The sequence below is a fragment of the Drosophila guanche genome, unplaced genomic scaffold (assembly GCF_900245975.1).
Source record: "Drosophila guanche unplaced genomic scaffold, DGUA_6, whole genome shotgun sequence".
NCBI classification, from domain to species: domain Eukaryota; kingdom Metazoa; phylum Arthropoda; class Insecta; order Diptera; family Drosophilidae; genus Drosophila; species Drosophila guanche.
Genome location: NW_022995743.1, coordinates 7417711 through 7435431, shown reverse-complemented (window position 1 = coordinate 7435431; position 17721 = coordinate 7417711). Strand labels below are relative to the sequence as shown.

General features: G+C 49.3%; 5 protein-coding genes across 11 annotated transcripts in view; 3 read left to right on the top strand and 2 right to left on the bottom strand.

Moving 5' to 3' along the window:
- Positions 1-3920, top strand: part of LOC117583041 (mucin-17) — a 40519-nt gene extending 36599 nt beyond the window's left edge. The window contains exons 7-8 of the mRNA XM_034271206.1: positions 42-271; positions 339-3920. Coding sequence (XP_034127097.1) covers positions 42-271; positions 339-2548 — 2440 coding nt within the window. The 3' untranslated portion in view covers positions 2549-3920. The remainder of the gene's footprint in view (positions 1-41; positions 272-338) is intronic.
- A 9-nt stretch (positions 3921-3929) lies between these two features.
- Positions 3930-5507, bottom strand: LOC117583206 (phospholipid scramblase 3). The gene is made up of 5 exons (XM_034271416.1): positions 5355-5507; positions 4788-4958; positions 4331-4722; positions 4129-4272; positions 3930-4070 (listed from the first exon to the last, which is right to left on the bottom strand). The coding sequence occupies exons 1-5, from the start codon at positions 5437-5439 to the stop codon at positions 4041-4043; spliced, it is 822 nt and encodes a 273-aa protein (XP_034127307.1). The 5' UTR covers positions 5440-5507; the 3' UTR covers positions 3930-4040.
- Positions 5508-5581: 74 nt separating this feature from the next.
- Positions 5582-8299, top strand: LOC117583166 (syntaxin-6). Of its 2 annotated transcripts, none has more exons than XM_034271373.1 (4): positions 5582-5739; positions 6646-6803; positions 6988-7716; positions 7775-8299. In XM_034271373.1, exons 3-4 carry the CDS (start codon positions 7086-7088, stop codon positions 7849-7851), a joined length of 708 nt encoding a protein of 235 aa, XP_034127264.1. In that variant the 5' UTR covers positions 5582-5739; positions 6646-6803; positions 6988-7085; the 3' UTR covers positions 7852-8299. The 2 variants fall into 2 exon arrangements, with proteins under 2 accessions (XP_034127264.1, XP_034127255.1); XM_034271364.1 differs by lacking the exon at positions 5582-5739 and adding an exon at positions 5973-6542.
- A 408-nt stretch (positions 8300-8707) lies between these two features.
- Positions 8708-11863, top strand: LOC117583109 (spermine oxidase). 2 transcript variants are annotated; one of them, XM_034271294.1, is made up of 2 exons: positions 8708-8949; positions 9981-11863. In XM_034271294.1, the coding sequence occupies exon 2, from the start codon at positions 9996-9998 to the stop codon at positions 11523-11525; it is 1530 nt and encodes a 509-aa protein (XP_034127185.1). In that variant the 5' UTR covers positions 8708-8949; positions 9981-9995; the 3' UTR covers positions 11526-11863. The 2 variants fall into 2 exon arrangements, with proteins under 2 accessions (XP_034127185.1, XP_034127193.1); XM_034271302.1 differs by lacking the exon at positions 8708-8949 and adding an exon at positions 9602-9767.
- Positions 11864-12274: 411 nt separating this feature from the next.
- LOC117583064 (MAGUK p55 subfamily member 7) lies at positions 12275-17599 on the bottom strand. Of its 5 annotated transcripts, none has more exons than XM_034271239.1 (9): positions 17141-17599; positions 15494-15600; positions 15146-15423; positions 14957-15088; positions 14540-14569; positions 14028-14195; positions 13644-13965; positions 13183-13479; positions 12275-13124 (listed from the first exon to the last, which is right to left on the bottom strand). In XM_034271239.1, the coding sequence occupies exons 2-9, from the start codon at positions 15534-15536 to the stop codon at positions 12604-12606; spliced, it is 1791 nt and encodes a 596-aa protein (XP_034127130.1). In that variant the 5' UTR covers positions 15537-15600; positions 17141-17599; the 3' UTR covers positions 12275-12603. The 5 variants fall into 5 exon arrangements, with proteins under 5 accessions (XP_034127130.1, XP_034127138.1, XP_034127154.1 ...); XM_034271247.1 differs by having other exon boundaries at positions 15494-15594; XM_034271263.1 differs by having other exon boundaries at positions 13183-13359; positions 17141-17596.
- Positions 17600-17721: the final 122 nt, after the last annotated feature.

The window sequence follows — 17721 nt, the reverse complement described above, 5'->3', positions numbered from 1 at the left end:
GTGTTTGCCATTCGACAGAGTCTAACTGTGATCCCCAACAGCTTCAAGACCAAGGGGAATCTCACCAAGCACATGCAGTCGAAGACGCACTTCAAGAAGTGCATCGAACTGGGCATCAATCCCGGTCCCATGCCCGCCGATGGCGAGTTCCTCGACGTGGACATGGACTTTGATCAGCAGTCATCGACCTCTGCAGGCGGACGCACCTCCTCGATGGCCGATGGTGAATCAGATTCGGATGATTTCAGTGACATTGAATCCGAAAGCAGTGGTAAGTGCACAACGGAATCCTTTTCCTTTGTGTTGAGTCTCATCTTGAATCTTTGATCTTTTGGCAGACACCGACGAATCCAAGTCGCGACTGAAGGAGCATGAGGCCGCTCGCTGCCTGCTGTCGCTGTCGATGACCCCGCCCATACCACAGAGCGTTTCGCCATATCCCCAGCTGCAGGAGACACCGGCACCGTCTGGCAGTCCGGCCAACAGCATCGGCTCGTCGGGATCTTCGCAGCCGAAGCCCCGCGGTGTGGTTTGCTCCTTTACATCGCCAAAGCCGCCGTTCGACTACCAGAAGCAGGAACAGTATTACTCGAACCCCGAGGAGTCCAAGCCCAAGCGGAGCGTGGCCAGCGAGGAGAGTGCGCCCATGGATCTCACCAAGCCACGCACATCCCTGGCTGCCGGCTCCGTCTCTCCCTCCCCGATGGCACTGGCCCTGGCACAGGACTTGCCCAAATCGCAGGCCCAGCAGATGCATGATGTGATCTTTGGCAGCTCCAACAGCAATGGCAGCGGCTTCATGAAGACCCTCATTTCGGTGTCGGACAAGGTGCGCATCTCTGCCGAGCTGAAGGAGGAGGAGGAGCAGGCCAAGCACGAGGCGGCCGAGGGCGAAGATGTGCTGATGCAGACCTACCGCAAGGAGCATGCCCTCCAGCATGCCAAGATGAAGCAGAGCCAATTCAGTCGCAGCTACCTGATCAGCACGCTCTTCTCCAGCGCCAGCAGCACCGCCATGACCACCAGCACTAGCAGCAGCAGCAGCAGCAACAGCAACAGTCTCCTGTCCGTCAGCAGCAGGCCCATCATGAGCATCAATGAGGTGCCCAGTATCGAGGTGCACGAGGTGAAGACGCCCGAGGCGATCGAGGTTTCGCTTCCATCGACATCCAATGCCGACGCGGCTGCGATTAGCGTTGCACCTTTGAAGGCAACGGCCAACGATGAGAGCGAGGAGAGTGAGGCGCAGTCGGATCAGGAGAAGGCAAGCGAACCGGCGCATAATGCGAATCTGCCTGCTGCAGTGCAGCAGCCGGATGCCACAGACTTTAGCGGTGTCCTGGGTACATCACCACCAACATCCACGGCTCCAGTGGCAGCATCAACGCCTGTCACATCCGCTTCAACTGCCACTCCATCTGCCACCCCAGTTGCATCCACAGCATCCTCGCAGCAGCAGCAACAGAAACAACAGCAGCAGCCGCCTACCCGCACTGTCATCGTGGGCGAAGATGGCTTCAAAAGCGCCTCCGCAAGCAGCAAGAACAACAACAACAACAATAATAATAATACTAGCAGCAACAACAATAACAACAACAACGAACTGCAGCCTGGAGCTGTGTCTACATATCCGAGGGGCGTGCCACCGCCGCCACCCACTGCCGGCGATGCGAGGCCCACGTGCTCGATCTGCTCGAAGACGTTCCAGCGCCAGCACCAGCTGACGCTGCACATGAACATCCATTACATGGAGCGGAAGTTCAAGTGCGAGCCCTGCGGCATCTCCTTTCGCACCCAGGGCCACCTGCAGAAGCACGAACGCTCCGAGGCGCACAAGAATAAGGTGATGATGACGTCGACATTTGGGGTGCCGACCACCTCCAATCCGCGGCCATTCGAGTGCACGGACTGCAAGATCGCCTTCCGCATCCACGGCCACCTGGCCAAGCATCTGCGCTCCAAGACGCACGTCCAGAAGCTGGAGTGCCTGCAGAAGCTGCCGTTCGGCACCTACGCGGAGATCGAGCGCGCCGGCATTAGCCTCACTGAGATCGACACCAGCGACTGCGAGAACTCGCTCATCTCCCTAAAGCTGCTCGCCCAGAAGCTGCTGGAGAAGGATCCCAATAAGCTGAGCGGCTACACCACGCCCTCGGGCATGATGCAGCTGGCCCAGGATACGCCCACCTCGCAGGACAGCGCCTCTGAGGATGGGTTTAGTGCGGCCATCGCCTCGGCCATTGCCAGGCTGGACAATGACAGTGATGGCAACACGCCGAAGCGTGCCAGCTCCATGTCCGAAGATGAGACCGTGGCCAATGGGCTCACCCACAATCTGAAGCGTCGCCTGCCCGGCAGCTTCAGCAGCACAGGCGGCGAGGAGAGCGACAACCCAACGGAGGGCACCACCACCACCGCCACAAGCTCCAACGAGAAGCGGGCCCGACCATCCCAGGATGCTGCTCTGCCTCTGCCTCTGCCCCTGCCCGTAGCCGTTGCCGTGCCAGTGCCAGTGCCAGTGGTCGCCTCGGCAGCGGCCAGCAACTGACAGTACATGTACATGCTGCAGCCCACCTGAGTGTGGGCCAACACTGCAGCGGCACCCAAGCTGTATCGACACTACCAGGGATACCAAATGCCCACCATCGCCAGCACCGAAATCCGTTCACAGTTCCCCTGCAATTCCGGAAGCGATCATGGAATTGGGGTTGGGGGCAGCCATGACCAAACCTCCTCCAACGAGCGCATATCAAATGTCTAAGCATATCGCATTTGGGCACACAACACTTACTCTAGCATTAGCTTCTAAGAGACCTCCTTCCACGCCACACCACCACACCCACCCGCACCACACTTGCAGTTGTACCGAAACTGGGGATCGATTAGCGATTCACCCGATCAATTTGTGGGAGTTTTGTGTGAGATTTCCTCTGGGCAGACCCGAAACGGATCGATTCGCCTCTTAAGTATCTAGTTTAACGAATCGCGTCATCAAGTTTGATCTAAAATATAGATATATAAATGAATATATACGTGTATGTAGGACATAGGCTTTTGAAACGTTGTTCAACTCATATAAAGTATATTCGTATTTGAATACTGTGTATACACCCAGGTACCATGTACGCTAGCCCTAGTTATAAGCTATGGATGTTTGTATATCCTGCAAGCACATAGGATACAGTAGGCAGATTATTATATTCATCGATTTGTAGCTTATATTTTCGAAGATGCATAAATGCAATGCATGAAACTCCCTGAAGTGCTGTGAGTCTATCTACAGAAAGGTAACAAGAGAAGAGAGAGCGAGATGTATTTAATTTATAAGGCCTAGCCAGCCCAAGCCCCAGCCCCAGCCCCAGCCCCATCCCCTATGAAAGATGTTTTCCAATACCCAAATCGAAATTCTCTGCAAATCACGCAGTTCTTCCTTATTTGAAATTGTTAATCATACACCAACGAAATAAGAGAAATGATAAATTTAGAATATTTATATCTTTAGTTTTGTTTCTAATTTTGTAAAGCAACGAGACCACGAGACTCTTTAATTGTTTGTTTTTTTTATAAATTACTTGTATTGGTGTGCCGAAGAGTAACGGAATAGAGAGCGAGCGATAGAGAGAGAGAGTGAACGGAGGGTGAGGACTAAGATGTATAATTCTAGTTGTAAATAATCATTATGTTGTCATATATGCTATAAGTTTGTAGGTTAGTCAAACGCAAACTACACAAAATTTTGATAGAGATAAATGAAAATTATTGTACAAAAAACTGCTAATCAGCGCAAGAGCTATAGCAACATACATAGATATATCTATATAGTATATATTTGAGTGTGTATGAATGTGGTTATAAAAACAAGAAAATGAAGTGATCTATTACATTATTGTAAAATATATCAAAAAAAACTGAACGAAAAACAGAAAAAAAAAACAAAACAAAACCAACCAACTTGAAAACTTATACAAAAAAAATGACAAAAATAAAGAAATCAATGTGAAAATATATCAAATATACAATTATTTCGTTGCTGGATCGTCTTAGAAGCGCGTTTGGAAGTACATGTATTCCTGGAAAGGCAAAACAGATGAGCGGAGGATCGTTTGCGATATGTTGTATGCATCTTACCAGCAGAAAGGCTGAGCCTAATATCAAAGCACGCTCCTTGGCCGTCAGTTTGGCATCGCTGTAGTAGATATTTGTGGTGTACTGGGACTTGCTGGCCATCCACTTGTGATCGATGGAGGCCCTTAGGTTACCACCCGAATGTACCTTCATGTGGAACAAAGTTTGTTAGTTAATGCAGTGAGGCTAGCGAGTATTCGTGTACCTTAAAGTAGCACTCTTTGGGCAGGCAGAAGCAGCAGAAACCGGAATTCGCTGGACCCTCCACACAGAAGACGGGCTGGCCCGTGTTGCCATCCTCGATGAAGAACTCGGGCTGCATAAACGTGGGTGACTGCACCACCCGTCCGAGTACATTGCCCGGCGGTATCCAGATCTCCAGACTCTTTGCCTGGCAGCACATCGAACCGAGGGCGAATTTCTTGCGGAACACCAGAGCCTCCTGGTGTGTCTTGTCCAGCAGGTGCATCTGGAAGGGTCGCCCGGCGCCCCAAAGAAGACGATTGTTCTCCGTGGAGCTTTCGCTGGCGGCAAAGACAGCATCGCCCAGGGGTGATCGCACCACATAGCGATTCTCCGAGGAGACGGCTGTCAGGGCTGCAAGGAAAATTAATTAATTGGATATCTGATGTGAAGAATATGTTTATGTGGACACAACATACACTCATTCAACTCGAATGTCTGTTCAATGTGGACCGAGGGCAAGTCTGCTAGGCAATCGTAGCCGGAGAGGGGCATAAACGTTCGACTGCCAGTCACAGTGGGCAATGGTATCCTGGGAGCCTCTGAGCCGGGTCTTGGCTGTGAGGTAATGCTTATATGAGAATCATAAACTGAAAATAAACAAAGGCAGCATTAATTAATATACATCTTTGAGTAGGTGTATGACTGTTTGCCGATCACTTGGTCAATATCGCAGTCTGATTGGAAACAAAGGCACTCGGGTGAGTTAGCACTGGCACTCCGTTCTCCAGGCCATAATGATACCACAACAAAACTTTTACTGATAAGATATAGCTAATTTTATGTCGCATATTTCTTGGAACACTACCACAACACGGCACACACACACACACCTCAGGCCATGTAAGCCCAACAACAATTAATCCAAATGCAGCGGCGTGCGAACACAGGCGCAAAACCACTTATCAGTTTGGTTAGTAAAAATTTACCAATGTCCATGGTGATTCATATTTTGGTTGGTATTTGTTGGTGTCTCTTTCACTTACCCCTTGGTTCCGTGGGACTTTGCTGCTGTGCCACTCGTATTTCGCTGTCATATTGCAGTGTCCGCACCGCATCGTTTTGCAGCATTGTAAATGCAGTTTTCAAATTAATTCGGAACACGACACGAGCCTCAACGGCCAAAATGCGCAACGATAACTTACCGTGACCTGTGTGGCCGTATTTGTATATTTCAAATATCGATAGATCGCAGCAATACCATTGAATACATACATCGTGCATATCGATAGAGTTAACCAACAATCGAGCCGAACACCTGGTGACCATAAATAAATATTAATCTTTCAATTGTTAGTGCAATTTGCCGTAGAATTTAGTCACAGTGTTTGCCACAAGTGAATTGCTCAATGACGTCGAAACGTGCAGAAGGTGAGTGTGCAAAATATTTGTTGTGGTCAGTGTCATTGCCAGTGGTGGCACTTTAGCAGTTTCCTGTTGTTGTAATAAAAGTGCTGGTCAGTTGTTGTCAAAAAAAACGGGAACACTTTCTGCTGGAAAGTTTGTTTGTGGCTTGGGGGTGGCGTCCATTGCGCAGCCGCTGGAGTGGCATAAACAAATGCCTTCACCTTCGCCTTCACACTCTCGACGAGCAGCAGCAGCTGCCATCGTTCCGGAGCAGAGCTCAAATAGCGCCAGTGTACTCTGGGCCATCGCAATTGCCTGGCCGAAGCCGTAACGACGCGAAATTCTAACGCGGGGCAAACAATAAGAACGGGCAGATAAGCAACTAGGCATAGTGCAATAATCAATAAACGTGCTACTCAAACAACGCTTCCCACAATATAAGTATTATATGGCTTGATTAGATCTCAGTTGATTGTGAAATTCCTGCTAAAAAAGAGAGTAGCTTTCTTGTTGCTTTTTTTTCTATGTAACGGTCTCGTACAGGCGCCCCCAGAAACGAATACTCGTATATTTTCCAACTTGCAGTTTCCCCCAAATTTTGGGGGTGGTTTTCCCGCAGTGTGCCCTCAGTGTTTGTGCGCGTCCGTGGAGCAGCGCAAAAGAGGAAGAAAAATCCATGAATACAAGAGTCGAGTGCGCTAACCGTTCGTTACACTCGTTCTCGTACGTGAAAAATAACCGTTGTTACCCTTGCCGCAACCGCAAATTTCCATTTAGCCAAGGAACGTGAAAATGTCTCTGGAGGATCCGTTTTTCGTAGTCAAGGAGTAGGTGGCGTTGCTTGGTTTATTGCGAATGCAATTTCTTCGTCAGCCCCCACTCTTACCGCATCTTCAACTCACTCTCTCTTTTCCCTCTTTCTCTCTGCAGCGAGGTATTCAAAGCTCTGAACAAAACACGAGGCCTTTACCTGCGTTGGCGCGAGCTGGGGGAAGACGGCGGAGCGGAGGTTGAATGGACCACCACCGAGCTGCGTAACTCGCTGAGGAGCATCGAATGGGATCTCGAGGACCTCGAAGACACTATCAATATCCTTTTCCTAAACTGCATTGCAGCAAATGTGATTGTGTGGGGAGATAACGACCAACGACGACGTTGCGTTGCCTCGCATTTGTGAAAAATCAATTCGTTTTGCCTAACCTTTCTGTTTTAGCTCACACAACTTTGCATTTTTCATGAGGTTTTTCTTAACCCTGGGAAACCGACTAGCACGCATTGTCGAAAAGAATCCGACCAAGTTTCGGATCGACAACCGCGAACTCTCCAGTCGGCGCCACTTCATCGACAACACCCGCGATGAGGTCAAGCAGATGAAGGATAAGATGAGCCTGAACCGGAACAGGGACAGAGACATAACCGCACATCAGCCGCTCCTCGACAACGATCGCAACAACCCCAATCAGAATCAACCAAATCCTCACAGCATCTCTAGTTCCAATACCAACACCAACTCAAACGAGTACCATCTCCATCCGCACAACGATCGCACTTACTTGGTGGAGTGCCCCAGCGCCTTGAACGGCAACTCATTAATCAACAGCGGCAGTCAGGCGGTGGCCAATACCATCGCCGGCACCATGTCAGCAGCGGCAGCAGCTGCCTCCCGCCACAGCGGCACCAAGTACTCGAAGCTGGAGAACGCCCTGGACAGTCCCAGTCACTATGGGCAGCCGCATCAAGCCAGCAGCCTGGACAGTCCCGGTCACAGGTATGTGGGCGAGACGGTGTCCATACAGCAGCGCATGATCCAGGGCCAGGACGAGCAGCTCGACATGATCAGTGATTCCATTGGCACCCTGAAGACAGTGTCGAGGCAGATCGGCGTCGAATTGGATGAGCAGGCTGTGATGTTGGATGACTTTGGGAACGAATTCGACACAACCGAGTCCAAGCTGGACACGACCATGAAGAAGGTTGCCAAAGTGTTGCACATGAATAATGGTGAGCAATATTAACCAGAAATACTTCAAATATTCAACTTAATAATTCCTTCTTGCAGATAAACGTCAGTGGGCTGCCATTCTAATCCTAACCGGGCTGTTATTGTTTGTGATAATTCTATTTATTATTTTGTAATTTTGTTTCGTTTGTTTCCAAGTCACTTATTCTTTATTGTATTTAGTGTAAATTAGTTTTATTAGTTAATGCTTTGGGTAGACTTTTGAGAGTAAACTTTATATTTTATATTCAAACAAACTATCAGCAGAATCCAAGTAAACTCCCTTGCTGTACATACACGTATCACTTTCAAATCAAAGTGTACATGCCTCCACATACAAATATATATCTATTTAACATGCAAATAGTATACTGAATACTGTATTCTTGTGCGTATCCAAAGTTAAAGACAAAGACCGAACCGAACGATGATCATGTAATAAAAAATAACTCTGTATACATACGATATATACATATATACGAATTAAACAAGAATTTCCTGTATGTAATTTCCCCGATTTGGACACAGGAACCTGTACATACATCGAAGAATATATCGTATATACACACCACACACAAACATACATATATCAAGTGAGTTATTTAACGAAGAGAGTTTTAGCCAATTCCACTAACTTAGCAAAACTTGTATGCAGTTGACTAAATATATATATCTATATATAAATCATTCAAAACCAAACCTAAACACTTTCTAATGGCGCCAAGTGTACAAAGCACAATTGCATCCATAGCTGGCCAAGGGGTCCATCCATCCATCATAATACTTTTTCATTCTCAAACTCCCCACCCAACGAAAATAAACTCAACATCTTACCTGCCCATCTGCCTACCTCAGCCAGTCAGCTGTTTCACTCAAAGCTCTTCGTGAGCTTTAAGTCTTCGCAGCTCGTGCAGAGACGTCGGCAGTAATCTAACGGGGACAGCCAGACGAACGCGTCCCCCATTCGGAACACCACAGCGCCAGTGGGCAGCACAGCATAAGCATGGCCAAAGAAGCACGTTTCCATATGCTTTTTGCTCTTCGGCATTCAGTTTTGTTTGTGAGCCCGCCGCCACAGCAGCCGCTTCAAGCCGAATTTTTCTCTTCGATTTCCAACATACTCGACACAGGAAATCGGACGGGACCCACGCAATCCTCCAGAGTGCAGTCAAAATGTTTGATAGTGAATAATTGTGAATATTCGGGAATTGAGAAACACAAGACACGAGTTTTCGGTGAGTTCTCGGTTGGAGATGAGACAACCAAATACATACATATGTACTTTTCATTAAATATGTATTTCCGCACACATGTTTGTGGGGTGTCAATTGGTGGCTGTATTTTGGTTTGTTGCCGCCTGCCGCACAAAACCTTGAACATTTTTGGCCAAATATAAAATCAATGCATCGCTTTCTCTCTCTCTTTCTCACACACACACACTCTACTCTCTCTTCGCGAGCAGGAAGTGAGTGGCGCTCCCTCGAGGAGTTCCAGAGGTATGCCGCCGCAGTAAAACCCGCTGGTCCGGTTGGGCCACTGGCCACCATCCTCTAGGCAGGCTCCAATGCCTATGCTCACTGGTCCCAGCCTCAGCCCCCTTTTCTCAACACTCCCAATGTGGCGACTATTAATAAATTCATGCAGGCAAAGGCCATACATACATACATTTATAAATATGTACACGAGTACCCCCCTTACTTGTAGCTGAGTGGATTGCTTTTGTTGTTGCTGGGGAGCTTTTTCGAGACTCTTATCAAAGTATGAAATGTCGTTACGTTTGACGCGCGCGCTCTCTCTCTTCAATTTCATAATCGAAATAGAATGGAACTTTTTAATCAAAGTGTTTGTTGTGTGTGTGGCAGTGGCAGTGCAGCAATTTGCAAGCACTTGCAGTTAACCCTATTAAAGGGTACTAAATCACATGTGCATTTACACACTTCTTGATGCGATCTGTAAGGGTATTTAAGGCCTAACTTTACCCTGACCATGGTTTCCATAGCAGCTCAAGCTCAAGTGGCTTCAATTGCACTACAACGGCCGCGAGTATTCAAATGTAAGCAAATATTCTAATAAAACGAACTAACGGTGACTTGGTATGGTTTTCCGTTTGCGTTTTCTGATTGCTTTTACTTCGACGCTTGTACAATTGCCCCACACTCAGATATGCATAAGGTGTGCATTTGCACATTTTGCAGCAATTGGCATATTATAGTATTCTTCCCATTCTTATCTCCCCTTTGATTTGCTTTTGTGCATTCATTCCCAGATTTAGTCACACAGAATGAGCCATGTGGACCGGAGTCTCGATCGGAAGATCGTTGTCATTGGAGCCGGAGCCTCGGGGATTGCGTGTGCCACCAAGCTGCTGGAGTACGGCTTTCAGAATGTGCTCGTCGTGGAGGCTGAGGAGCGTGTGGGCGGACGTATACACACCATACCCTTTGGGGACAATGTGATCGATCTGGGCGCTCAGTGGTGTCACGGCGAGAGGGATAATATTGTGTACGAGCTGACCAGAAGGCAGGAGGAGGAGCTGCTGGAGTCCACCGGTCCCGTCTACGAGAACTATCAGTGTGTGCGTTCCAACCGGGAAGTTGTGCCAGAGAACGTGGCCAGCCGACTGAAGGCGATCGTGGGGGATTCACTGGTGTCGCGGCAGCTGGAGCTGCGCCACTGCAGCGGATCGCTGGGCAGCTACCTGACCAACAAGTTCTATGATACATTGCGGCGTCCGGAGAATGCCGACATCGATGCGGTGGTGGCCAGAGAGTTTTTTGACAACTATCAGAAGTTCGAGAACTCGGTGGAGGCCTCCGACACCCTGGACCAGGTGTCGGGGCGCGGATACCTGGACTACTGGGAGTGTGAGGGTGACATTCTGCTCAACTGGAAGGACAAGGGCTATGTGGAGTTGCTGAAGCTGCTGATGCGCGCCCGCGAACTGAAGTCAGAGCTGGGGGTGCTGGACCAGCGCCTGCTACTGGGCACCCGCGCACTGAAGATCAACTGGAATCGCAACGATGGGCGCGTGGAGTTGCAGCTGAGCAACGGAGAGAACTGCATCGCCGACCATGTGGTGGTCACCGTCTCCCTGGGCGTGCTCAAGGAGCAGCACTGGCGAATGTTCGAGCCCAAGCTGCCTGTGGAAAAGCAGCGGGCCATCGACGGACTGGCTTTTGGCACCGTCAACAAGATCTTTGTGGAGTTCCCAGTGGCCTTCTGGCCTGAAGACTGGACGGGCTTCACGCTGCTCTGGCGGGCTGAGGACTTGGACGATATACGGGGGACATCGCGGTCATGGCTAGAGGATGTCTTCGGCTTTTATCGAGTAAGCTACCAGCCCCGCATACTGGCCGGCTGGATCACCAATGTCAACGGCAGGCACATGGAGACCCTGCCGGAGGATGAGATTCTGGCTGGCTGCATGTACCTTTTCCGCCGCTTCCTGCACTGGAACATACCCGAACCAAGCAGCTTTCGCACCTCTACCTGGCACACAAACGAGAACTTCCGTGGCTCATACTCCTACCGTTCCATGGAAACGGAGAACTTGGGCACAGGCGCTCGCGAGCTCTCCCATCCACTCACTGTGGTGTCCACCACGCCGGAGCGAGAGCACGAGCCGGAGGCGGAGCAGCAGCAGAGTCGCTGCGACAAGCCCATTGTCATGTTTGCCGGCGAGGCGTCCAGTGAGCATTACTACTCCACGGTTCATGGCGCTGTCGAAGCTGGCTGGCGTGAGGCCAAGCGCCTAGCAGACTTTTGCGGACAGAGCGCTACCAGTAGAGTCGGTACAAAGTCGCAGCTTTAGCAATAGAGAGTTAGAGAGGAGGCACAAGAGATGGGTGACTGCGATACCTGACAATGATTCCAGTGCAATGGAACCACCTGGCGGGGGTTAGTCTTTGTCTTCGTATTACAATAGCAATTTATCTAGCATACAATCAAGAAAACTGAGGATAGACTTTCATATGGATAAGATATACAAAATGTACCACATAGGATGATATACTTAGATGAAGGATTCTATACTACAATAATAATATTGATTAATATGTGAGTGTCGTCGTGTCGATGTTTATACAAATGTGCTGCCCAATAAAGCTGTGTTTAAGACTTCTTTTATTTGATCCAAACTGAAACAATCCATTTTAAAATAGGGTTTTTTATTAACTTGTTGCAGTTGTTTTTAACAATGAATCGCCGCACAATAAATAACTCTTTGTCTGCTTAAGAAATGAGAGAAGTGTCACATATAGAACGTAGACCGTAGATCCATATTGTATCCAACATGCTTCGGATAGTGTGAGACAAGTGTATATATACAATTGAGATACAATACAGAGTTAGCGTTAAAGTTAAAGCATTAAGGATAAATTTCAAGTAATAGGGGGTTTGGATAACTCCTTTTGATTTTAACAACGTGTAATAAATACATTTATAATTTATTCCATTTGAACACAAAGAATTTTGTACAACAATTTTCACATAATTTAATTGTAAGTAATTGCAAGTGTAATTTCCGTACTATGGATGCTGGTTTCTAAGTTCTTTCAATTGTTATTGTTTTCTTTTCATTGTTTTCACTGTTACGCAAAAAGGTACTTGTCGTGAAAGGACTAAAGCCGGACGGGGGTAGTGTCCCAGCCCAGCAGCAGGAACGCCTACGGGTACATAGAGTGTCTGTCTGTCTGTCCTTCAGGGTGTCTCTAACATTCTCCTATTCGTTCGCTCCTCAATTACATTCAACTACATCTTTCTTAGCACTTTGCTAAATTCGTATGGCAAAAATACTTTGGTGTTTGGTGTTTGGTTTAACAAATTGCATGAAATGCACCTATAGATGGGCATCTACGGTTTGGTTTTCCTTGGCTTCTGCTCTTCCTACTCTACTGCACCCACATCGAGGGTGCCCAGAGCGGCTCATTCTCCAGCCGCTGCACGTTCTGGACCAGCTGTTCGAAGGCGGTGATCAGTTCGCCGTTGACGATCTCCACGTCGAAGAAGTGGCCGTAGAGGAAGTCGATACGCTCGGCGGACTTTATCATATCATCGAATTCCTCTTCCGTGAAGCTCCTGGCGTTCGCCTCATCGAACGTTGACTTGGCACGCGCCTCGGTGCGCGTGGATTTCAGTTCATCCAGCTCTGGCGGCTTAATGTGTATGAGGAACGGTTTCAGCTGGGCCGTGCGCAGCGTCTTGATGGCCTGATAGTGGGGACTCAGCACACAGACGCAGCCAGCATTCACTATCGACTTGACACTCTCCGCCGAGGTGCCGTACAAATGTCCCTTGTACTCGCCATGCTCCACAAACTTTCCTGCCTCGATGTCGGCGTCCATTTTTTCGCGCGCCACAAAGATGTACTCGCGTCCAGCCACCTCGCCGGTGCGCATGGGTCTGGTGGTGTCTGTAAGAAGTAAATATCTGTAACTCTGCCATAGATGGAGGGCCACAAATCGACTTACATGGCACTGGGCTACGGAACTTCTCGGGATCACGGGCTATGAGACGGCGGCGCAGCTCATTCCGTCCCACGCCGGGGGCCCCGATGAGCACCACTGGCCTGAAGATGCCGGGCCGGGGATAGAGCTTGGCCACCTCCTCGTAGGTTGCGATCTGCTCGCGATCGAAGTCGTCGTTCTCTGTCAAGTCGTACATGATCTTTTTAGTCTTGGGCTGGCGGCACGAGGAGCTGCTGCTGCTCGTGTGCAGTCGCGGGGAGCCGGGTGGGGTGGTGTTGCAGAGTGAGGCGCATGAACCGGCTGAGTGATGGTTGATTGATGGCGAGGGATGATGGCGGCCAATTGTTAGTCAGATTGCAGATGAACGGATTAAGGGGCGACATGAAAGTAGATCAATTTCAGTCTGGGCTTGTGCTTGGGCATGTGGCGGGACAGCGACAGGGACTGGAATGTTGGATGCTTACGCTTCGAGTCCAGATCGTTGCCATCCCGCTGCGTGCGCTCGTGCATGATGCGGCGCTCCTGCAGAGCCCGACTCGGGATGAGGCCAGCGCGGGCTGAGCGCTCCTGCTCTCTGCGTGCCTGCCACCAGTAGGCATCGTCTTGGGCCACAATGTGGAGGACGTCGCCACGCTGGAAGGCCAGGCCCGCCTCCTTGCAGGGTATGTACGGATCCACATCGGGATTGTAGTCGAAATGGGCCTTAACCCGCACCTTGGACTCGCGCTGGGCACCCTTGGCGTCGGCGGGCACCAGCTTGAACGTGATGGTTCCCTCAGAGTTTTGCTAGCAAAGAAAAATACTCTAATGTAATTGGAGTGACTTCAATTGGATCCCTGGGCACTTACGAGTATGGTGAGCACATCGCCGGGTGTCTTGCCTTCGACATTAATGCTGTTGACCTCGATGACCTCGTCGCCGACGTGTATCAGGCCAGAGCGATCGGCGGCGCCGCCATGCATGATTCGAGCAATGATTATCTTGCCCGTTTCCTCGTCCGTCTTTATGGTGGCGCCCTAAAAGTATACAAAATCATTTCAATATTCCACCAATCAAAAGTTGGCTCATCTGTGTTGTGCGAGTGTGTGTGTGTGTGTGTGAGAGTGCGGTTTCCGATGTGTGTGTGTGTATGTTTTGATGGATGTGCGACAACAACAATCAAATGGGGCGGCACACAACCAACAAATTGTATGTGTGCGTGTGTGTCCGTGTGTTCTTTTTTTGTTTGTTGTTTTTTTCTATGGAATACGCGTTTCGTATCCATTTTTGAGTGGTGCTTGGAACGGGATTGGATTTCTTTTGTTGTCGTTTATGGTGGAACTTTTTACAGATTTTATGCTATGGACATTCGTTTACTTACAACAATTGGCTCCGCACTCTGTGCTCCTGTCTGTGTGTTTTTTTAAATTTATTTATTTTATATTCGATTTTTTTTTTTGTGTTTAGCAAATGTTTTTAAGTTGTTTTTTGTTTTTAATGAGATATCGATTCGATCGTATTCGATTTTGGCCGAAAGCAAAATTTACAAAATTGATTAGCTTGGAGTAGAATTGAAATATGTGGAATGCGACGGATGAGACGGATACAATGAGACGACAAATGCATGAGCGGAGGAGCAGTTGACACAGGCAGGGGGGGTGGAAAGTTGGGGAAATGGGAGACAACACAGAGCACTGGCCCCGGAAAGGAGGTGTAGCCAAAAGTAGATGAAGAGTGAAATGGAATGGCGGGGTGGAATGAGAGTGAGAGGATGGGAGATGTGAGCAGCGGCACTCACCAGTGGCTCATTGCTCTTCACCAGCTGCACAATCTTAATGGTCTCCTCGTCCTCGTCCATCTCAAAGGGTGCCTCGGGCAAATGCGGATAGAAGTCCTTCTGGGCAATGGCATCGTGCGCAAACAGTAAATGCTAGAACAAGTCGAAAGGTCAGCACTGCATCTACTTTCCCTTTTGGGAGCCACTCACCTGAACGTGGGCATCCTGCAGCAGGTGGAAGGCCTCCTTGCAGTCATCGCTCAGATGGCAGCGCTGCGATAGTTGCTCCAGCACCTCGTACAGCACCTGGGCAGAGGTGGAGAGCACGGGGGCCAGGCGATCGTCCCGACCCACCTTGGCCACCTTTGTGTGCACATTGACCAGAGCATTCAGCTCCTTGGACTCGAGCAGGGCCTTCAGAAAGTCAATCTCCTGGTCATTGGACAGATTCTCCGACTCCTTGAGCGTGGTAAACAATTTAGACAAAGCTGCAAAGCGAACAAAGGAGATCGATTGAGTTTTGTGCACTTCAGCTGAAATCCTTGGCACGCCACTCACCTGGATCCCAATTGATGTCCGATGCCATAACTGCAGCTAGCATGCTACTCAAACGCTGACAAGACACTACCAATATCCTTGGCTATCCTTTCGGCGCGGCACTGTCACAATAATCGAGTTAACAAAATCAATATTTAGCTGGCTTTAACGGAACGTAGGGAAAGTTTGTCAATTTTGCGCATAAACATGTCAACAGGGGGTGGTGTGAGATGGCTGCCCAAGGATAATGGCACCCCCACAACGACTTCTTTTGCGTCATTCGCCCGGCACAGGGAACGCCGCTAGACACTGGAGAATGTTGCCAGCCAAAGGACAGTACGTATTCGTTACCATAACAACGATTTGCGCTTCATTGAACTTGGTTTGTGGTAAGGATGGTGAGGCAACGGCTATGGCTATGACGATGACGATGGCGACTAACTGACGACACTATTCGCTGCCCCAGCAGCAAAATGCAATTAGCTGGCATTAAGCAGGGCCAAGTAGGTTGCCCCCTGGTTGGGTTTGGCCACTGGCCAGGGTGGGGGGGCAGATGACTGGAGATTAGTGGAAGCGGAATATTTATGGTCACTTTCATCTGAAGGGAAGCAGCGCTCAGTGGCCCAGAATGTTGGCGCCTATTTATGTGCCAACTGCATTCCATTAAGTGTTCAATGACTGAGCTTCCTGTTGCACGGCCATAACAGGACATACTAAGAGCTGTAGCTCTGTAGCTAGAGGTGCCTTGGCCAAGTGCCAGATGTGGGGGCAGAGTTCACTAACACGTTGCCCATTTAACGGGGTCGACCCGCCAGCTAGCAGTCGCGTTGCATGCCAGGCGTTCATTAGTGCCACGTTTACAGTTATTCTCACACGAAACAGGCTGTGGAGCAGGGGTGCAAATTAGTGGCATGACAGAAATAGCGTCTCAAGTTGATGGCCCGGCATTCGCATGATCCGTATGTCCTTCAACTTGCAAAAGGGTTCACATTTCCTCAGGCAATTGCCTTTAATACGCGAGATCTTACACTCCCCCTCTCTCTCTCTACACTGGCCAGAAGTTGACCTTGAACTGCATACTCGCGCGTACGCACAAGCTGCAGCATCATGGCAACAACGTCCTTTCCATGCAGCAACGAAATGTACATACAACACGTAAAAAAAGCAACGACAGCGCGTGGGCGGTTCGTTTCGGGGGATACAGACTGCATTTTTCATCTGCGGGGGTGTACTTCCGATGCAGTTCGGCCAGAAGTCCACCCGAGCAATGCTGCAATTACACTAATTACGGCCAGGACTGACTGAGATATGCCAAGTGGTCTGGAAGACATGCCCTGCTGGGAAGGGGTTGAAAGTGCACTTCACTCCAACAATGGCAGTCATTCCGAGCGTAAGATAAGGCAGGTACACCCACTCACCCCCAGGACACTTGCTCCCACCGCCCACTTGGGGGTTGATTCAAAACTTCAAGTAATTGCAACTACACTAGAGCAAAATGAGTTTAAAGGCTGACAAGCCACAGCAGTCTGGTCACACTGAGCGTGGCGGGAAAAGAACGCGAGAGCGAGAGAGCGAAAATCAAGAGAGCAGCGTAAGAGAGTATTTACAGTTGGAACAATCCTTGTGAATTTGATTAACAGACATCCATCCAACTCGATTTCTTCTCACCTGGTGATTGCGTCCACTGGAGGGGCTTTGTTATCGTTGATGCTGCTGATGGATGTCAATTGGCACTGTTTTTCCGTCTCGGCGTTGTTTTATTTTTAAACAGATTTCCACTTCACTCGCAGACACATACACATGCACCGACAACATGTGAGGCACGACGATTCACTGGGACGGGACTGTGCAGTGTCTGTGATTCTCTATTTTTAGGCAGCTCCACGTCGCGGTGGCCAGTGCTGCTGGGAAAACTTTCAACAATAACCTTTATTTATTTGTTGGTTGCAAATTGAAAGACGACAGGGCCCGGGGGCCAGCAGGTCGACGCAGCGAAGCCAAAACGAAGACTCCGAGGAACGGAACGCCAGCGAGAAATTAATTTTAAGAACAACGAAAAACACGTCTGCAGCAAGCGATGGACAAAATTCGACGGAGATGGCCGCTCTGTGGGCTCTCGGGCTCACCACCAGTGGAGAGAGCCAGAGACCTAACCAAACGAGCGACGTGACCGACCGGGACATCGGCTGGCTGGGGCTTAAAATGCGCATGTCAGCAAAAAGTTTTGCAATGAGAACATGTGCGGATAC

Bases quoted from the DNA above. Each gene is read 5' to 3' on its own strand.
- LOC117583064 (XM_034271239.1), bottom strand. From the start codon at position 15,536: ATGCTAGCTGCAGTTATGGCATCGGACATCAATTGGGATCCAG. The intron at 15,424-15,493 runs GTGAGTGGCGTG...TTCGCTTTGCAG, and splicing joins GGACATCAATTGGGATCCAG to CTTTGTCTAAATTGTTTACC. The intron at 14,196-14,539 runs GTAAGTAAACGA...GTATACTTTTAG, and splicing joins AGAGTGCGGAGCCAATTGTT to GGCGCCACCATAAAGACGGA.
- LOC117583206 (XM_034271416.1), bottom strand. From the start codon at position 5,439: ATGCTGCAAAACGATGCGGTGCGGACACTGCAATATGACAGCGAAATA. The intron at 4,959-5,354 runs GTAAGTGAAAGA...GTTTATTTTCAG, and splicing joins AAGTCCCACGGAACCAAGGG to TTTATGATTCTCATATAAGC. The intron at 4,273-4,330 runs GTACACGAATAC...TTCCACATGAAG, and splicing joins CCAAAGAGTGCTACTTTAAG to GTACATTCGGGTGGTAACCT.
- LOC117583166 (XM_034271364.1), top strand. From the start codon at position 6,508: ATGTCTCTGGAGGATCCGTTTTTCGTAGTCAAGGA. The intron at 6,543-6,645 runs GTAGGTGGCGTT...TTCTCTCTGCAG, and splicing joins CCGTTTTTCGTAGTCAAGGA to CGAGGTATTCAAAGCTCTGA. The intron at 6,804-6,987 runs ATATCCTTTTCC...ACCGACTAGCAC, and splicing joins GGACCTCGAAGACACTATCA to GCATTGTCGAAAAGAATCCG.
- LOC117583109 (XM_034271294.1), top strand. From the start codon at position 9,996: ATGAGCCATGTGGACCGGAGTCTCGATCGGAAGATCGTTGTCATTGGA.